The following is a 21,750-nucleotide window of genomic DNA, read 5'->3' on the forward strand; positions in this document are numbered from 1 at the left end:
AAGTTTTGGTATGTTTTTGTTTTCATTCATCTCTATTTTTGAATTTCCCTAGTGATTTCTTCTTTTACCCATTTGTTGTTTAAAAGTGTGTTGTTTAATTTCCACCGTTTTGTGAATTTTCCAGTTTTCTTTGTGTTATTGATTTCTAAATCTATCCCACTGTATTTGTCTCTTAAAATATACAGAAAACAAAAAGTATAGTTACAAACCATTGTCACAGTAATACAAGCTTTTATATTTGTCCATGTATCTATCTTTATTAAGATCTTTATTTCTCCACACACCTTTGAGTTACCATCTTTGTCCTTTCATTTCACTTCATAGGACTCTAATGATCATTTCTTGCAGGGAAGGTCTGGTGGTCAGAAACTCCCTTAACATTTGTTTCTCTGGGAATGTCTTGATTTTCCTCTCACTTATGAATAACAGTTTGCCAGATATAGTATTCTTGCTTGAGAGTTTTTTTTTCCTTTTAGCACTTTGAATAAATCAGCTCACTGTCTTCTGGCCTCCAAAGTTTCTGATGAGAAATCTGCTTATAATCTTAGTGAGGATCACTTGTAAGTGATGATTAATTTCTCTTTTGCTGCTTCCAAGATTGCTCTTTATCTTTAACTCTCGAAAGTTTGATTCTAATGTGTCTTGGTGTGGGTTTTTTGTGATCATCTCAGTTGGAGTTTATCGAGTTTCTTGTATGTTTATTTTCATGTCTTTCTTCAAATTTGAGAAGTTTCCAGTCATCATTTCTTTGAGTATCCTCTCTGCCCATTTATCTTTCTTCTACTTCTTCTAGGACTCCCATGATGCATATGTTAGTTCTTTTGATGGTGTCCCTATTTCTCTTAGGCTATGTTCACTTTTCTTCATTCTTTTTTTTCTTTTTGTTCCTCAACCTTGATAATTTCCATTGTCCTGTATTTAAGTTTATGGATTCTTTCTTCTGCCTGCTCAAAACTGTCTTTGAATCCTTCTAGTAAGTTTTTAAATTTCAGTTTTTGTAATTTTCCGCTCCAGAATTTCATTTTGATTTCTTTTAAGGTTTTCTATCTCTTTATCGATATATCCATTTTGTTCATACATCGTTTTCTTGATTTTTTCCACATCTTCCTTTAATTCTTCAAGCATCTTTAAGACTGTTATTCTGAGGACTTTGTCTAATGTGTCTTATGTTAAGTCTTTTTCAGGGACAAATTTTGTTGAATTATTATTTTCTTTTGGATGAGGCATACTTTATTGTGTGTAATATTTTATTTATTTATTTTTATTTATTTATTTCAGCTGTGCTGGGTCTTAGCTGTGGCATGTGGGATCTTTAGTTGTGGCATGCGGGATCTTTTTTTTTTAATATCCATTTATTTTTTTAAGTTAATTAACTAATTAATTTATTTTTGGTTGCATTGGGTCTTCATTGCTGTGCGCGGGCTTTCTCTAGGTGCGGCGAGTGGGGGCTACTCTTTGTTGTGGTGTGCGGGATCCTCACTGTGGTGGCTTCTCTTGTTGCGGAGCACGGGTTCTAGGCACGCGGGCTTCAGTAGTTGTGGCACATGGGCTTAGTTGCTCCACGGCATGTGGGATCTTACCGTGCCAGGGCTCGAACCCGTGTGCTCTGCATTGTCAGGTGGATTCTTAACCACTGTGCCACCAGGGAAGTCCGGCATGCATGATCTTCTGGTTGCATCATGCAGACTTCCTAGTTGCGGCATGTGGACTTCTCTTACTTGTGGCATGCATGTGGGATCTAGTCCCCTGACCAGGGGTTGAACCCAGGCCCTTTGCATTGGGAGCGTGGAATCTTACCCAATGGACCACCAGGGAAGTCCTTGGGCCATACTTTCTTGTTTCTTTGTATGCCTTGTGGTTTTTCTGAACACTGGACACTTGAATTTAATAATTCAGTAACTCTGGAAATCAGGGTTTCTAGCCTTCCCCAGGGCTTGTTATTTTTTGTCATTGTTTTTGTCTATTGGTTTTGTTTTTGTTGACTATTGCAGCCTCTCTGTGCTGAGCATCAGCCTGTGATATAAACTTAATGTCTTCTTCTGTCTTTTCTGATACTTTAGGCATGCCCAGCAACTTTCTAAATTTTTCCTGTATGTGCGCTTGTTTTTGGATGTCCTAGTCTTTAATGTCTGGCTTCTGAATGAGGAAAAGCAAAACATGTAGTGGGATAAAATGGCACCAGCCCTTGACATTTCCTGGAAATCACATTAGCCAAAATAGGAGGGGCTTGCAACAGTGGGCAAAGGTGCAGCAACAATGATTGCATGCCTCTTCATCTGTGCCTCTGTGACCAGAAGCAGCAATCAACAATTAGAGCACACTACTTACAATAGCCAGGACATGGAAGCAACCTAAGTGTCCATCAACGGATGAGTGGATAAAGAAGATGTGGCACATATATACAGTGGAATATTACTCAGCCATAAAAAGAAATGAAATTGAGTTATTTGTAGTGAGGTGGATGGACCTAGAGACTGTCATACAGAGTGAAGTAAGTCAGAAAGAGAAATACAAATACTGTATGCTAACACATATATATGGAATCTAAAAAAAAAAAAAACTGGTTCTGAAGAACCTAGGGGCAGGACAGGAATAAAGACACAGACATAGAGAATGGACCTGAGGACACGGGGAGGGGGAAGGGTAAGCTGGGACAAAGTGAGAGAGTGACATGGACATATATACACTACCAACCGTAAAATAGATAGCTAGTGGGAAACAGCTTCATAGAACAGGGAGATCAGCTCGGTGTTTTGTGTCCACCTAGAGGGGTGGGATAGGGAGGGTGGGAGGGAGATGCAAGAGGGAGGAGATATGGGGATATATGTATATGTATGGCTGATTCACTTTGTTATACAGCAGAAGCTAACACACCATTGTAAAGCAATTATACTTCAATAAAGATGTTAAAAAAATACATTACCAAAAAACCCCCAAAAACAATTAGAGCACAGACCCCCCATATTTGGAGGATAGACTCCTTTTTCCTCATCCCATCTCCTACAAGCTCTGTTCAGGTTGCGCATAGAACACGTGCACAGCTGCCTGCCACATGGCTGTAGTTGGGGGATGGGTAGCTGCTACTGTGGTAAGAGCTGAAATTGCCCCAAATTGACTGCAATTTACCATCCAAGACTTCCCTGGAAGTTGCAAGCCTTCAATAGGCTCCAGATTTCCCACATAGTTACACCAGACAGATTCTGTCAGTGCAATTTTTGTCTAGATGGAGAGACAGATTCCTGGCACATCCTACTCCACAGGTTCTGTGAATTCCCTCCTGACAGACTTTATTCTCTGACAATTGCACCATTGCATATTCCCACCAGCGTTGTATGAGGGTTCCAATTTCTTCACATCCTTGCCAAAACTTTTTATTATCGCTCTCAAAAGATGTCTTTTGATCAATGACCAAGTGACCGGGAGGGACTAGAAAAACAGAAAAGAACTGTTGAGAAGAAAAGGGATTGAGTGAAAATCCTGAAATAAGTGAGCAGGGGGGATGGGGAGAAGTGGTGGGGACTGGGTAGGAAAAGGCTGGAGGAAACAAGGGTATGAACAGGGGCAAATATGAAGTCAGGGGAAAGACAGAAGCAAATGTGTGGGCTGGGAAAAGGCCACAAATGTGGTAACAATTAGACAGATGTGAGTGTCTGGGGTACCTGCTGGATGTTGGGGGACTATGACAGAGGCCAAGGCTGTAGCTGAGTTTGGCTGTAGCTGCACTGACAATGGTTTGGGACGTTATTAAGGAAACTCAAGCCTGCCTGGTGTTCAGTGGCCCCTTGGAAAATACCACTTTGCAGGACAAGATTTTTGGCCATTTGTGCTGTAACAATTCTTTTTCATTTCAGAAAAGATAGATATGCCAAGCTGTCACTTGAGAATACCATGAGGCGGGACCATTGTCTTCCCAAAAGGCCATTTACCTAAGTTACAAGAGAGGGAATAAAAGCATGAGAGACCTGGTGAAGTCTGTGTGTCTGTTCTTTGCCAAGGGAACTTTTATATGCTTCCTACTTGGTGATATTTCTCTTAAAGGTGGCCCACTTCCCTGAGTCCCAAATGAGAAAGAAGGAGTTAGAATCAGATAGCATTACTGTCAGTCATCTCAGGCATGAGTGAGTGAGGCAGGGGTCTGACCTCCATGTCATGTTTATGGAGTTGTGTGTACACAAGTCTGTCTCTTTTTCTGCCTGTCTCAGGAAGGGTAGGTGATGGCTTTTTCCATAAACCATTCAAGGAAGGAAATATCACCCCCAGAATATCTGATTATTACTAATGTTGAGTAGAAAATTAAAGAAAGTTTGCTGAAAAATTCTTCTGGCCGTACCTGTCCCTTGCTGTACTTCATCTTTCACTTGCTACCTTACCACGAGAATTAAACCTCTATTACATATAGTCAGTTCACCTCAAACCTTCTGGTGCAGTTGGGCCATAGCAGAAGGCTCTGGGAGACCTTAGCACCTTAGCTGTGGAACTGGCCCTCCTGTAGATTGATGATAGTTGTATAAAATATGGTAAGTGCACAGGTTAATATGTTTCTCCTTTCTCCTTTTCCTTTCTTGTATTTAGTAATCTTTTAGTGCAGTCAAAATGTAGGATACTTGGACAAGGCTAAAGGGAAAGCCCAAATGAGAATTTTCCATTCTCAAGTGGCCAATTATGAGATTGGTTCATTGAACCACAAATGAGCCAAATGGGGAATGATTCCTAGCTCACCCACAACTGTAGGGAAATTTTTTTTTTAATTTAATTTTATTTTTTATACAGCAGCTTCTTATTAGTTATCTATTTTATACATATTAGTGTATAAATGTCAATCCCAATCTCCCAATTCATCCCACCACCACCACCACCCCTTCCCTGCTTTCCCACCTCGGTGTCCATACGTTTGTTCTCTACATCTGTGTCTCTATTTCTGCCTTGCAAACTGGTTAATCTGTAGCATTTTTCTAGATTCCACGTATATGTGTTAATATACAATATTTGTTTTTCTCTTTCTGACTTACTTCACTCTGTATGACAGACTCTAGGTGCATCCACCTCTCTACAAATGACCCAATTTCTTTCCTTTTTATGGCTGAGTAATATTCCATTGTATATATGTACCACTTCTTCTTTATCCATTCGTCTGTCGATGGGCATTTAGGTTGCTTCCATGTCCTGGCTATTGTAAATAGTGCTGCAGTGAACATTGGAGTACATGACTCTTTTTGAATTATGGTTTTCTCAGGATATATGCCCAGTAGTGGGATTGCTGGATCGTATGGTAGTTCTATTTTTAGTTTTTGAAGGAACCTCCATACTGTTCTCCATAGTGGCTGTATCAATTTACATTCCCACCAGCAGTGCAAGAGGGTTCCCTTTTCTCCACACCCTCTCCAGCATTTGCTGTTTGCAGATAGGAAAAAAATTTTTTAAAGAATTTAGAGAAGCACCAGGACAAAACACACACTATCAACTAGAAAGTCTTTGAGGAATCCTGTGCTTCTTGCCTACAGCTTCATTTGCATTGTTTATTTTAATTTATATTATTTAAAAATTTTACATATAGTAAGTCGGCTTTCTTTTGTGTACAGTTGTATATGAGTTTGAGCATGTGTGTAGAGTACTGTATAAATGGAATCATAGAGTATATAATTTTTTGAGGTTGGATTTTTGCGCTCAGTGTAATGTCCTTAAGTTTTATCAAAGTTGTGTATTGTAATAGTTTAGGTTTTTTTATTGTTCAGTAATATTCCATTGTATGGATGTATCAGAATTTACTGAATAACCTATTAAAAGACATTTCTCTAGTTGGCAGCTTTTGATGATTTATAAAGAGTGCTGTTATAGACATTTGTGTATAGATTTTCTGTCAACATGTTTTTATTTATCAAGAGTGAATACACAGGATTAGGATTTTGGGGTCATATAGTGTTTGTATATTTAACTTCTTGAACTTACCAAGCTCTTTTCCACAGTGGTTGTATCATTTTGCATTCTTACTAACAATGTATGAGAATTCAAGTTACCCTGTGTTCTTGCCAGACATGGCATTGACATTTTAAAAAATTTAAGCTATTCTAATAGGTGTGAAACTATAACTCATTATGATTTTAATTTGCATTTCCCAAATAGATAATGGCTAATTATACTGAGAATCTTCTGATGAGCCAACAATACATCTTCTCTGGTGAAATGTCTGTTCAAATGTTTTGCCATTTAAAAAAGTTGGTTTGTTTTATTACTGTTGAGATTTGGAAATTTTAAAAAATATATGTATATTCTGGATATAAGTTCTTTGTCAGATAAGTGTTTTGTAAATGTTTTCTCCTAGTCTATACCTTGTTTCTTCATTCTCTTAATAATATATTTTACAGAGCAAGAGTTTTTAATTTTGATGAAATTCAATTTATTATTTTTTTTCTTTTAAAACATGCCAAGAACACTTTGCCCAACCAAGGTAATTAAGATTGTCTCCTATGTTTTCTTCTAAAAGTTTTATAGTTTTACATTTTACACTTAGATCTGTGGTACACTTTTGAGTTACTATTTGTATGAGGTGTGAAGTTTAGTTTGAGGGTTTTTTTCTTTTGCATACAAGTAACTAATTGTTCTGGCACAATTTATTTATGAAGATTTATTTCTTCATTAAAGATTTGATAATATTTTCCAGTGAAGCTATTGGGGCCTATAGTCTTTTGTGAAGGGGTATTTTTAAATTATGAGTTTAATTTCCTTGTTAGATATAGTACTCTTTGGCTTGTCTAGTCTTTCTTGGGTGAGCTTTAGTATAGTTTATGGATTTCAAGGAACTTGTCTATTTTATCTAAGTCTAATTTATGTGCCTAGAATTGTTATATTTCTCTCTTATTATCCTTTTAATATCTGTGAGGTCTGGGGTGGTATCTTTTTTTTTCACTCCTGTTATTGATAATTTGTGTCTTCTCTTTCTTTTTCGTTGTTATTCTGGCTAGAGGTCTATCAAAGTTATTAATTTTTAAAAAAGAATCAGTTTTGGGTTTTATTCATTTTCATTACTGTTTTTCTGTCTTCAGTTTCACTGACCTTTGTTCTTATCTGTACTAATTCTTTTTTTTCCACTAGTTTTGCATTTTTTCCTTCTTCTTTTTCTAGTTTTTAAGTTGGAAATTTAAGATTACTGAGTTGAATTTTTTCTTCTTTTCTAAATAAACAGTTAAATCTATAAATTTCTCTCTAGTGCTTTAGCTACATTCCACAAATTTTGATGAGCTATATTTTCATTTTCATTCAGTTCAAAATATTTTCTAATTTCCCTTGAAACTTCCTCTTTGCACATAGATTATTTAAAAGTGTGTTTTTTGTTTCTAAATATTTGGAGAATTTTCAGTTATCTTTTTATAATTGATTTCTAGATAGTTTAATTATGGTCAGAGAACAGTCTGTCTGACTGTTGAGGTTTGTTTTATGACCTAGGATATGATCTCTCTTGATGAAAATTCTGCTCCTGTTGGATGAAGTGTTCTATAAATATTAGATCAAGTTGTTAGATGATATTGTTCAGTTCTTCTATATTCATGCTGATTTACTCTCTGATTGTTGTATTGATTACTGAGAACGGAATACTGAAGTCTTCAACGGTAACTGTAGATCTGCCCATTCTTTCAGTTTTTGCTTCATGCGGTTTGAATCTCTGTTGTTTGATGCATACACATTAGGACTGTTATGTATTCTTTGTTATTTGACACTTTTGTCATTATTTAATGTTCTTCTTTATTCATGCTGTTTTTCCTTGCTCAGAAATCTACTTTGTCTGATATTAGTGTAACCACTCCTGCTTTCACCAGTGTTTGCATGGTTTATCCTTTTTTCAACCTTTCCCATTTAACCTGTGTGTATCATTTATTTAAACTGCATTTCTTCCAAGCAGCATACAGTCAGTTCTAAATCCATTCCAACAATCTCTGTCTTTTAATTTGTGTGTTTATACCATTAACAAATAACATAATATTGATATGTGTGCATTTAGGTCTACTCTCCTATTACTTGTTTTCTGTTTATTCCCTCTGTTTTCTGTTCCTGGTTATTCTTTCTTGACTTCTTTTGAAGTATTTGAATTGTTTTTAGGTTTCCATTTAAAATTATCTATTGAATTTTAAAAATAATATTTCTGTAATTTTCTATTGATTGCTCTAGGTATTAAAATATACATATTTAACATTTCTTATTATACTAAGAATTTTACATTTTACCACTTCAAGTTGAATATAGAAACTTTACCACAACAAGAGTCCATTAACTTTCCCCCATTTATGTTGTAGACATATATTCAAAATCCTATAAGACAATGTTATAATTTCTGATTTTAGTTGTCACACATATTGAAAAGAACTTAAGCAGAGAAAATTTTAAAATATTTAAATAGATACTATTTATTTTTCTCTTTTCTTATTCCTGAAATTCTATATTTTCTTCGGGTGTTATTTCACAAGAACTTCTTTCAGCATTTCTTTTACAGTGGGTTTGCTGGTGACAAATTCTCTTAATTTTCCTTCATCTGAGAATATCTTTTTTTTTTTTCATTTTTATTTATTTATTTATTTATGGCTGTGTTGGGTCTTCGTTTCTGTGTGAGGGCTTTCTCTAGTTGTGGCAAGTGGAGGCCACTCTTCATCGCGGTGCGCAGGTCTCTCATTATCACGGCCTCTCTTGTTGCGGAGCACAGGCTCCAGACGCGCAGGCTCAGTAGTTGTGGCTCACGGGCCCAGTTGCTCCGCGGCATGTGGGATCTTCCCAGACCAGGGCTCGAACCCGTGTCCCCTGAATTGGCAGGCAGGTTCTCAACCACTGCGCCACCAGGGAAGCCCTGAGAATATCTTTTTATTGCCTTCATTCCTGAATAATATTTTACATGCACATGGATTTTTTTCTCCTAGCATAACATGTGTTCCACTGTCTTCTGACCATTATGTTTTTTTTTGTTTTTTTAACATCTTTATTGGAATATAATTGCTTTACAATGGTGTGTTAGTTTCTGCTTTATAACAAAGTGAATCAGCTATACATATACATATATCTTCATATCTCCTCCCACCTGCGTCTACCTCCCACTCTCCCTATCCTACTCCTCTAGGTGGTCACAAAGCACTGAGCTGATCTCCCTGTGCTATGCGGCTGCTTCCCACTAGCTATGTATTTTACATTTGATAGTATTTATAAGTCCATGCCACTCTCTCACTTCATCCTAGCTTACCCTTCCCCCTCCCTGTGTCCTCAAGTCCATTCTCTACATCTGCGTCTTTATTCCTGTCCTGCCCCTAGGTTCCTCAGAACCCTTTTTTTTTTTTTTTAGATTCCATATATATGTGTTAGCATATGGTATTTGTTTTTCTCTTTCTGACTTACTTCACTCTGTATGACAGACTCTAGGTCCATCCACCTCACTACAAATAACTCAATTTCATTTCTTTTTATGGCTGAGTAATATTCCATTGTATATATGTGCCACATCTTCTTTATCTATTCATCTGTCGATGGACACTTAGGTTGCTTCCATGTCCTGGCTATTGTAAAGAGCTGCAATGAACATTGTGGTACATAACTCTTTTTGAATTATGCCACTATGGTTTTTGATGAGAAACATGTCATCATTCAAATCACTGTTTCTCTCTGTATTATGCATTATTTTTCTCTGTTTTTTTTTTTTTTTAGCAGTTTGCTCATGATGTATCTGAGTAAGGATTTATTTGGATTCACTGAGTTTCTTCAATGTGGAAGTTTATGTCTTTTGCCAATGTTGGGAAGTTTTTAGTCATGATTTCTTAAAATATTTTTTCTGCACACATTCTCTTCTCTTCTAAGACTGCAGTGACACAAATATTAAACCCTTTGATGTTGTCTAATAAGTCTGAGGCTCTGTTCCTTTTTTGTTTTCCAATCTATTTTTCTCTCTGTGGTTCAGTGCATTTCATTCCACTATATTCAGTTTTCTATTGCTGCATAACAAATGGCCTTAAACTTAGTGGCTAAAATAGCACATACATTTATTATCTCAGAGGTTATGTGAGTCAGGAGAGTCCAGATAAAATTTAGATGAGTCTTCTGCTTAGTGTCTCATATGGCTGCAATCAAAGTGTTGGTCAGGTTGTATTCTCATCTGGAGGCTTAACTGGAGAAGCATTTACTTCTGGCTCATTCATGTTGTTGGCAGAATGTATTTTCTTGCAGCTATATGACTTTTGCTGGCTATCAGCTGGAGGCTCTCTCAGACCTTATAGGCCATCTGCTTTTGTCATGTGAGCTTCTCCAGCATGGATACTTACTTCATCATGCTCTGAAGGAGAATCTATGCTAGCAAGATAGAATTTTATATAAGGCAATATAGTCACAGGTGTAACATGCTATCACTTTTGACATATTCTATAGGCTACAAGCAGGTCACGTGGCCCACCCACCTTCAGCAGAATGGAATTATACAAGGGCATGATAGCAGGCATAGGATAGAAGCTTTAGACATTGTGATTCAAAACGAGATAAAATGGAAGGTAAAAAAGTAGTCTCTTTACCATACACGTTCTGAAATCTAGCCAGGTGAATATTGGGGGTTCCTCAATTAGGTTTCAAGGTCTAGAAATAACTCTCCTTGGCCCTTGACTTCACCTCTTGATCTTGAGTATCCCCCACAAGTCACCCTTCTTTATTGTTAAAGGTAGATCAGAAAGAAAAGGCTTCTCTTGGAATTCATTCTCTCTACACCTTGTGTGCAATTTCAGGTTTCAAGCTGACTTTGAATTCAGGTCAGGAGATACCAAAGGGGGGGGGAAATATCTATGAACCTCACTGCTGGATTGTTCTTACTTGGATTCTGGTTTGTTTCTTCAATCTACCTTTTACCATTTACATTTCAGAGTCCTCAGATAGCTGTTCCATTTATTCTGCCCTAGGATTTTATTTGCCTTCAATAAGATGGAGCGTACTTGTTCCATCTTTACCAGAACTGGAAACTTCCAGTGTTTACTTAAAAAAAAATAATGGACAGAATAGATAATAAATTTACAAGTTACAAAAGAGCATACAGTGAAAAATCTCCCTTATTCTGCTGTTTCCCACTTAATCAATCCCATTCCCTGCTGGCAAGCAATATTATTAATTTGTAACATATTTGTTCAAAGAAAATTTATGCATACATTCAGGGAAGATACAAATACTCATATATACTTCTATACTCTCCTTTTCACAAAAGATAGCATACTGTGTATTCTGTTATATGTTTTGCTTTTTTCACTTAAGAGTATAGTGGCGATCAATCTATCAATACACGATCATTTCCTTGATATGGCCACTTAGTATTCCATTGAGTCAAAGTATGAACATTGATTTAACCATTTACTGTCCTTAAACAAAAGCCACGGATAATAATGTTATCCGTACATTCTTGCAAACATTTGAGGGTTTATTTGTAGTATAAATTCTTATATGTGGAATAGCTGAGTGAAAGAGTATGTGAATTTGTAATTGTTACAGATAGCATCTATCATCTCATATAGCTAAAAATGGTTTTTTTTTCCCATGTGATGAGAGCTCTTTAGATTTACTCTCTTAAAAACTTTCAAATATACCATACAGCCATGTAAACGATACTCATCATGTTCCATATTATATCTCCAGTATAACCACATGCTTTTTTGAAGTATATTCTTTACTGGGTATAGAATTGTAAGTTGGCAGTTATTTTCATTAAGCACTTAAAAAATGTTGTTCTTTTATTGACCAAATAATGAGAGAGCTACTCCCATAATTTTTCTGAAAAATGTTATTGTTTTCTGTTTGAAAGCAAAATGATTCTTTTCCCCCTCTTTGTCACTGATTATCGGCAATTTTAGTAAGATAAACTTAGATTTGGCTTATTTTTTGTTTGCCAGAGTTGAGGTTTGTAGCGCTTTCTGAATTTGTCACTTGATATTAATTTTGGAAAATTCTTGATCAGTACCTATTCTAATACTACTTTTGTCCAATTCTCCCTCTTCATTATTCTTCTACTATAAATATTTTTGTTATACATTTTCACTGCTTTTCATGTACAGTCTTCAAACTTTCTGTATTTTCCTTCTCCCTTCCCATAATTTTTCTATCGAAAAAAATTTTATTGACCCATTTTCCTGTTCACTAATATCCCATCTGTTGAATCTCTGTTTCAAGTTACATGTTTTGTGTTCTAGAATTACCATTTTTTGTGGCCATGAGAATGCACCTCTTACCTCCCAAAGTAGGGACTATATTTAATTGACCATTGGTCTCAGCAGCTGCATTCTAAATTCATCACAGTGTTTGTACTGGGGCTGTGATTCCCACAGGCTGATCCCAGACAGTGAGCTTTGTAGGAATACCAAGGTCAGGATGGTCCTGAGAGATGGAGGACTCATTTGCCAGGAGAGTTTGCCTTAAGGTGTCCCTGACATCCTTGCCAGGCATACCTTAGAACTGCACTTCAGTATAAGGTCCTTCCACACATGTTCCTTTTTTCTCTCTTTCCTTCTCCTGGGGTCATATCTGGGTTCTCCCAGGGTCCCTCTCCATTTCCTCTCTGTTATGGTGGGTGCTTGGATTTGGTTTAATTAGGTATGGTAAGATGACAGATATGGACTGATGACTGCCTTGAAGGAGGAGTTTATTACTTAAAATTCCCGAGGGGAGGGAGCATACTGTGCCCTGCAGGGCCACATGGGGAAGCACCAGGGTCAGTCAGGAGGGAGAAGGAGAGGCGAAAGCATGAGCCAGAGAATTTAGTGTGGTTTCATGGGGAGGAAAGTTAAGACAGGCTAAGCATCTGAGCAGGTCTAAGATTGGATAGTTTGAATGATTTTGGTGGACTCTGGGCTATAAAAGTCATCCCTAGTTGTCTGGTACCTGGCACGGAGGTGATGTAGGGCAGGAGGAGTACTGGCTTGGTGTGTGTGAGAATTAGATAAAGGAAGTAGTTGGGAATATAGGCTCTGGATTAGTTGGTTTGCATATCAGAGGCATGCTTTCAGGCAAGTTGTTTGCTATCTCTAGGAGTTAGTTAACCCTGCAAGGGTCAATCTCTCTCTGGGTCCATAAGGCCTCAAGATGTCAAAGCATCATAAAATATAGAAAATAACAAACATGATTAATACACTCTTACAAGTGTTTCTCCCAATAAATATCTTGCACATTGAATCTTGTCTTGGCTTCTGTTTTTTCGTAGGTCCCAATAACACGACATCTTTTTTAAATCCCAGTTTAGTTGTATCTATCTTTCATCTTTTATACATCCTCTTGAACATGTGATGTGTACCCACATTCCCTCTTCACTGAAACGTTTGTTGGCTCCACTGCTCAGAGTTCTGTCAGCAGACAGCTTTCAGCTCTCAGTAACTCCAGGGATTGCCTCAGCTGTAGATGCAGAACCACTTTGCCAAGGTCTTACCATCCTAGGGGAGCCCACATCCATTGACTGATCAGGAACATAAATGCCTGCCTATCTTTGCGCAAGTTAACACAACTCAGAAAGCCCATTCTTGGTCTAGAGTTCTCCATGGAGTCAGTTAAACTATAATTGGGTCTTCATGATGACTCAACTTCTCTCTCTTCCCAGTACTGCCCCTGTACCCTCCCTTCCATAATTATTGCTCACGAGTGCATTTCTGAATAAACTCTGACTCACAGTTGGCCTCTGCGGGATTGGAGACATGACAAGATATGGTTTACCTGTGGGTTTTCTCTATTGTCTGTTTTTACTTTTGTATTTTTGTTTACCTGATTATGTTTCTGGAATTCTTAGTGCACTGCATTTTCATTAAATAACAGAAATTTCATAAGCAATTATAGAGGCTCAGGATGAAGCTGTCTTTCCTTAGATTGGATTTTCTGCTTGTAGGCAGATAGAGAGTGGGTAGTTCACCTGAATCCAGTTCAGATAGTATTTCAGACATTGTTAAAGCTGGCATTTTCTAGTTTGTTCTGACTCCCATGGTGAAGACTTTCTGAGGTCTCAAATGAAAACCTCGAATGTTGACCAGGACTTCTGCTCTTTGATAGGCTCTGAACTCCAACTTCCATTTCTCCAGCACTATTAAACAGCTGAAACTCTGCTTTCATTTTATAGTCTCTTAAAACTGCTTTTTTGCTTGTCTTCTTTGATCCATACGTACAGCCTAGAATTTATCAAATGCCCTGTGCAGAAGGAAGTTGCATGCAGAATGTCAAGTCCTCTTTGGTTCCCTTTCTTCTCAAATTTTGGCCATCAGCTCCTGCAGCCCAGTGAGATTGCTGTAAGCTCTGGGCTGCTATTTTTTGTTTTGTGTCTGTGCGCAGAATGGCAAACTAACAAATGCTCTGAAGGAAAGGGTTGTGGTGAATATAAGGCCCACTCTATGTATTTCCCTTTACTCTGGTATCTTGGTGGCTTTGGCTGTCCTCAAATGGCTTCAAAGACCTGGATTTTTGTTTTATGCTATTTTAGTCTTATTTTATAGTCATTCTGGGGTAAACTTAGCTGAGGGCTGAAGTTTTATCATTTTTCTTTTTGGCTTAAAATGGGGAGAAACTAGAGCTTGTTGGAAGAGGTTAGAGGAGTTTGTATACGATTTCTACACAGGTCCTCTTATCCAGATGTAGTAGTGAACACAGTATTCTGGAAAGAACCATCATTAAAATTTTTTCAATAATATTGTGTGTGGTTGTGTATGTGTGTAATCCCTCACTAACAAGCAAAACTTCATATGGTGGCAGATAATCATTTATCTTCCTTGAATTAATTAATTTTCTTAAACAATTTGACGTATATAGAACAGTTTCCAATTACACTTTTCAGACCAACTGGTCCTTATTTACTCTTGTCTTGGAAACCATCATCTGGAGTGTCCCTGAGCTGACCCACACTGGATGGTCTCATTGATAACATCCATCATTCAGCAAGCCTTGATACAGCATTCTTTCACACTGCCTTCCAGTCTTCTCGAAGCAAATTTCAGAAGGTCCACTAAAATGCTATGAGTGTATCAATCCTGCCCTCAAAGATTACATTATAAAAGAGATTTATAATATAGAATATTACCTATTAATTTAATATAGCTAAGAGCATTGAATGAACTGCATTTAATTCTCATTTAAATGAGAATTTCCTCATGGTCTAGAGTTGAGATTTAGGGACTAGATTGTGTCCCATGGAGTCTTGCCTTCCCTTGATCCACTACTTGCCTCTTTGTGCATCATTCAGTATGAGCCCAACCAAATGAAGGATTTGCACTAGCAAAGTCCCCAAGGAAAACAGGTATTCATCTCTATGTTTTACAGACTAAGAGTTGTTGTTATATAGCCATATTTATTCCAACGTTAAAGTAAATGTGAATATGACCTTTGTGACTATAAGAGTAGAGATTTTGAACACAGAACATTTAAGACTCAAGGTATTGCTAAGAGATACAGCTGCCACTCTGCTTAGCATGCTTCACAGCTGCTTCTCAGGTGAACAGGTGTGGTAAGAGTCAATGACTCCTGATTCTATGAGGTTTGTTCACCATGTTGTCTAGCTCCTACTCCATTTCCTAAGAGATATGCTTCTGTGATAGTGTCAGGTTCAGGAATCAGATTTAAAATGTCTATTTTGTGTTTCATTTTATTATTTTTACAAAGCTTATATACATGTATATATGTCTGTGTCTCTGTGTCTGTGTGTGTATATGTAAGTTTGTGCATGTGTGGTATGCATACAAGCATGTGTGTGTACATGGGTATGTGTATTTGAGTGGTACGTGTACGTGTATATGTATGTTTGTATACGTACATGTGTGTGTGCGTATATGTATATGTGTGTGCATATATCTGCATGTTCACCTAGTTCTTTCTGCTGAGAGGACCGAGAGCAGGGATAAGCCAGTAGCAGTGAGCAATAAGCCAGTAGCAAACATCACATATAGTGTGCTGTTTTCTAAGTATCACTCCCCATAAAAAGAAACAGGGGTCCTTGGAAAATTCTTGATTCCATATCTAGGACAATGAAAGAACAAGATGACCTTGGTACATCTTATGCCAGAAAACAATTAAGCCTTCCAATAATATTGGAGCTTGTGAAAAGGACTTAAGAGTCGGCTTGAAGTGTTTCCCTCTGACCAATAGGAGATAATTGTCCAGACGGGATCAATATATTTTCCCCTCCTAAACTCATATGTTGAAGTCCTAACCTCCAATGTGATGGGATTTGGAGGTGGGGGCTTTGGGAGGTGACTAGGTTTGATGAGGTCATGAGAGTGAGGCACTTATAAGAGGCATCAAAACCGCTCTCTCTCTCTCCAAGCGCACACAAAGAAGAGGCCATATGAGCACACAGTGAGACAGCAGCCACCTACAAGCCAAAAGAAGAAGGCTCAGGGTGACACCTACTTTTATGATGCCTTGTTCTTGGGCTTGTAGCCTCCAGAACTGTGAGAAAGACATTTCTGTTGTCTAAGCTACCCAGCCTATGGTATTTTGTTATAGTACCCTGAGCTGACTAATACAGGAGACAATTGAGCATCAAAATAAATAAGGAATAAGATGAAATCGGAGCCCATTAGTATATTCAGGTATAAATAAATTAATGAATACATAATAAGTGAGAGAAAAGGAAAAGCTGTTTCTTATAGTGAATGCCAATTAACAAATGTAGAGGGAATGATGGCATTGGAAACCTGTCTTCAGAGCATATTAATAACATTCAGGTAAGAATGATCAGTGGATGAAAGTTTGATGAGGAACAGGATAACTGCTTAGTTTTGAAATATTTTCCTACAGAACAGCTTATTAGTTAGAAATGGAGAACAGAAAATTTACAGTAAAGAAACAATCTGGTTACCCAAAGTTAATATCACCAACAAATGGACATCAAGTGTCCCTGGGATGCATGGTGTTGGAGTTTGTGCCACCTTAGAGGGTGCAGTTGGGCAGAACGTCAGTTTTATGGAATTCCTCTCCAAGCTGCTAACATGGATCTAATCATGTGGAAACCAAACTGAAAATAATTGATCTGTATTTGTCAAAGCCTCCAAGTCATAAAAGACAAAGACAAACTGAGGAACGTCTCCAGATTAAAGATGTCACCTAAATGCAGCTAGCAGTCCTGGATTCCATCCTGAACCTGGAGAAAAATAATTACAAAGGACATTATTAGGACAATTAAAATTTGAATAGAGGCTATATTTTAGTTAATAGTGTTGTGTTGATGTTGAATTTCCAGGTTTTTAATTTTGTACTGTGATTATGTAAGGAGTGTCCTAATTCTTAAGTATTTCAGGGGTAATAAAGCTTAATGTCTATGACTTACTTTCAAATGATTCAGAAAAAAAACAAAACAAAACAAAGAAACAAATGGAGTGAGAGAATAAGAGAGAGGTAAAGTAAATGGGGCAAAATGTTTAAAATGGTAAATTTGATAAAGAATTTACAGGAGGCCTTTGTCTATTCTTAAGCTTTTCTGCAAGTTTGAAATTTTATCAAAATTAATGGTTACCAAAAGGAAATATCTCAACAAAACAAAACAGAATAAAAAAATTATGAAATGACTTAGAGTGATTTCTGCTTGTCCTATATATATATATAAAATCATATATATTTTGTATATATATGTATGTATATGAAAGTTCAGAGTTCAAAGGCTATGTTGAATGATTCAGTATCACAATGTCATCACCAGAATGCCCTTTTGGATTTCTCCCACCCTATGATCCAGGGAAGGATTTCCTCCTTTCCCACAGGATGGGCCATTATACATGGATGCCCATCAAGCCTGTACAGTTAGGTCTTCTCATTTAACTGCCACTGAGGCCAGTGCCTTCCTTGGAATCCTGGGGCAGGACCCTTCCAGCCTCAGGGAGCAGCAGTTGGCCTCACACTGGCAGCTCCTTTGGACAGTTGCAGGACTTGGAGCTAGACTTTCAGGCCTCCCTGCTCCACCAAGATCTCCAGGAGGGGAAACCCTGGGACTGTTTGTGTCACTATGAGCAAGGACAGAACGCCCTTGTTCTGTAGGGTGAATGATTTTAAGCCCCTACAGAATGCCTCAGGAAGGTACTTAAGGCCCATGTCTGCAGTTCTTTTCCTATTAATTTACCAGTAATAACTCAATTACACTTTTTAAAAATATATGCTAAATAGTGTTTATACTTAGAGCTGGGTTTCAGGGCTTCTGCTTTCAAAAGAATACTTTTTTTTTTAGCTAAATTTCTATTTTCTTTTCTTACAAATTATAACAGGAAATGGTGCTTTGAAATACAGGTAGCACTATATTTAAATACATCATGAAATTAATGAATTAGGAAATTAAATGTGTTTATTACTCTTAAACATTCTTCAGCTCACTTTCCTGAATTATCAAGTCTAAAGTTTTGACTGAGATTAAAAATTAAGACAATTTCTGTAAGCTCTTTTTTGGTGTGTATTTAACAATAACAACAAAAAAGCTGTGTGTCCACAATGTGCAAATATATATATATACACACACACATATATAAAGAAAATTAACAAAATTTAAATATAGGCTATATTTTAGTTAATAGTGTTGTGTTGATGTTGGATTTCCAGGTTTTTATTTTTGTACTGTGAGTATGTAAGAAGTGTTCTTTTTTTTTTTTTTTTTTTGGCTGTGTTGGGTCTTCGTTTCTGTGCGAGGGCTTTCTCCAGTTGTGGCGAGCGGGGGCCACTCTTCATCGCGGTGCGCGGGCCTCTCACTGTCGCGGCCTCTCCCGTTGCACAGGCTCCAGACGCGGAGCACAGGCTCCAGACGCGCAGGCTCAGTAGTTGTGGCTCACGGGCCTAGTTGCTCCGTGGCATGTGGGATCCTCCTGGACCGGGGCACGAACCCGTGTCCCCTGCATTGGCAGGCGGATTCTCAACCACTGCGCTACCAGGGAAGCCCACACACACAATTTTTTGAATGTATATATTTCAGATGCTTCTAACTACTCTGCCAGTTAAATACATATTAATACTCCATTTTGTGTCTTAATTCAGAGATGCTGTTTTAAAATTTTATTTCTTATTTTTATTTATTTTTTGGCTGCGTTGGGTCTTCGTTGCTGCACATGGGCTTTCTCTAATTGTTGTGAGTGGGGGCCACTCCTCTTTGCAGAGCGCAGGCTTCTCACTGTGGTGGCTTCTTTCGTTGTGGAGCACGGGCTCCAGGTGCTCAGGCTTCAGTAGTTGCAGCACGTGGGCTCAGTAGTTGTGGCGCACCGGCTTAGCTGCCCCGCAGCATGTGGGATCCTCCCAGACCAGGGATCAAACCCGTGCGCTCTGCATTGACAGGCAGATTCTTAATCACTGTGCCACCAGGGAAGTCCCCAGAGATGCTTTTAATATACTTAGGTTCACATAAATCCTAGAAGCTAGAACCAAATTGGTTCCCAGGAATATGTGACCCAATGCCTATACTAGTTTCACTGTTGTTTCTTCCCTGCACATATTTTGGTTTGTGTTTGTCTTGTGTTTTGCCTAAACTTTTTAAGTTTTGATTTGTTCGTAGGCAGTTATTTCCTTTTAAATTCCATAAGAATTTGTTCAAGCATTGTGCTCAGTTTGCTTCTTTGATTATTAACATGCAGGAAAGCCACACAAGAAATATTTTTTTCTCCTGAAAGCCCTTCATATCATGTATCACATGTAAGTATATGTGAGATGCAGCTTTATTTCAAAAATTTCCACTATAATCACACTTAATACAAAAACATCATAATTGAGCCTAACAAAGTTTCTGGAGATCAGATTCGAAGAAATGTATTTTTCAAGTTCAGTTATATGAGAATCTGTGATATTACGTCTTACTGTAAGGATACAAGATGCTCTAAGTTTTCATTAACAATAAAAATATTCAAAATTGTGTAATTTGTTTCTATAGGGCACATCTTTTCTAAGGTGCTCAAAGAATTTGCTTATTTACTGGTAGGCGTTGATTTTGATCCAGCAGAGTCATTATTCTATGACGACTGCTGCTTCACGAAGATTGAATGGCCAGTGGAGACAGTGAGAGTAGGGCTCTTGTGTTCTCCCTGCATTTGGCCCAGAACTCTGAGAGTTCCACTCCAGATCTAACGCTGATATCATATGGGATTTTAGATCCAGATTATAATTTATTGACAGTATATTAGACTTAATCATAAGTTACAATTATAGTTGTTGCCACTGTTCTTGTATCCTGTTTCCCTCTCTCTTGAATTCAGCTTTTGTTTTGCACTAGAGAACATCCTGGAAGAATTCTTTCAGAAAAGTCTGTGTGTTATAAACTTTCTACCTCTTTGTATGTCTAAAATTTTCTTTCGTTCTCTTTTATACCTGAGTTTTTATTTGCCAGCACAGAACTTGCTAGGGAGTGATGGGACTAACCATCTCATTAACTGAGCAATCCTTCTGGGAATGGAGGCTTAAGGCCGTTATAGTAATAAGTGGTGTAGACTGTACGTAATGCTTACCAGTAAGCTATTTTACAGATGGGTGTAGTGTAGATTTTCAATGCTTACATTAATATTTACATTAATCTCTAATTAAGAATAAACAGTTCGGAATAGTGACATTTCTTAATTAAGTCCATAAAACTGTCTTTGCCTTGAATTAATGATTTCCCCAACTACATGGTCTGAACCTAGGAATTCGTCTACTCCTGTCCAATGTTCCTTAAATCCAGCCAGCCACTTCACATTTTCTAAGAGCATTGTGAAAATCCAGGGCTATATATTTTGGTAGCATCTCTAGATTTTTACTCTTTTCTGTTGGTCGTAAATTACTTGTTATGACTCCTTAAATAGTCTTATGCTAAGATTTGCTGTCATGTATCTTTCTCATATCCTCATTTAGGTTGATTAATTTTTTTCCATGTTTGCATTTTATATCTGTTTTTTCTTTCTATATTGCAGCATCAAGGATGAAAAGGATGCCCAGGACTTGATCTTAGAAAAAACCAAAGAAGTGGAGTCTTTACGAAATTCCAGCTTGGTTAAAGGAGCAAGAGTGAGTGTCAGTCACAGCCCAGGAAGACTCATAGAATGGAAAAAAGGAAAGCTAAAAATGATGATAATAAAGTTGCTGAATAATGTCAATTTGTCTAGATCTCAACCTGAAAAATGCCTTTTCATAAGAGATGAGCCCTGCTTTTTTGGGAGGGGAGGCAGCTATCATAGTTATAAGCAGAAAAATGAGACTGTTCATATGAATCTTTAATAATATCCCCAAATTTAATGAAAATAATACAATTTAACAATCAGTTTTTCTATTCACTATTCAAGAAAACTAATGGTCCCCAGCACCTCCTAAGTTTTTCTAGAAGTGATTTAAAATTTTGTAAATATAAGATGGAAATCAAAACCTTCTTATCTGATTTTGTAGAAAATGCCAGGGGCAATGGAGCGATTTGATAAACTGGATATGTCAGCTATGCTTAAGTTGGAGCTGGCTTTCGACAGAGAGCGAATTTCCAGAAAGATCCTCCCAGAGGCTGCTCCAAGCACTCTAAACTGGTGAGACCGACTGACACCATTTTTAAAACGACTTATTTATAATCTGGTTGCAAAGTACTTAAAGCATAGTTATGTGTTTAGTTTCTTCCTATGACATAAAGTTTAGTGTTTTTTTTTTAAAGAATAGTTTTTTTCTATGAAATGAAAAGTAATGAAAATTTGAAAGCAATTAGTTACTTTTAACATATGTACTTTCAACAGGCTTTAATTGATTCTGGCATCTCTACAAAATGGCATCAATAATACTGAAAACTGAATCATCTGTGAATGAAGTTTCTGTTGTTTT

General features: G+C 37.4%; 1 protein-coding gene across 1 annotated transcript in view; it reads left to right on the plus strand.

Moving 5' to 3' along the window:
- LOC130708361 (serine/threonine-protein kinase MRCK alpha-like) overlaps positions 1–21,750 on the plus strand; it is a 128,356-nt gene that overhangs the window by 43,902 nt on the left and 62,704 nt on the right. The window contains exons 2-3 of the mRNA XM_057548171.1: positions 20,865–20,958; positions 21,334–21,464. Coding sequence (XP_057404154.1) covers positions 21,337–21,464 — 128 coding nt within the window. The 5' untranslated portion in view covers positions 20,865–20,958; positions 21,334–21,336. The remainder of the gene's footprint in view (positions 1–20,864; positions 20,959–21,333; positions 21,465–21,750) is intronic.

This window comes from Balaenoptera acutorostrata, chromosome 6 (genome assembly GCF_949987535.1).
Source record: "Balaenoptera acutorostrata chromosome 6, mBalAcu1.1, whole genome shotgun sequence".
Classification (NCBI taxonomy): domain Eukaryota; kingdom Metazoa; phylum Chordata; class Mammalia; order Artiodactyla; family Balaenopteridae; genus Balaenoptera; species Balaenoptera acutorostrata.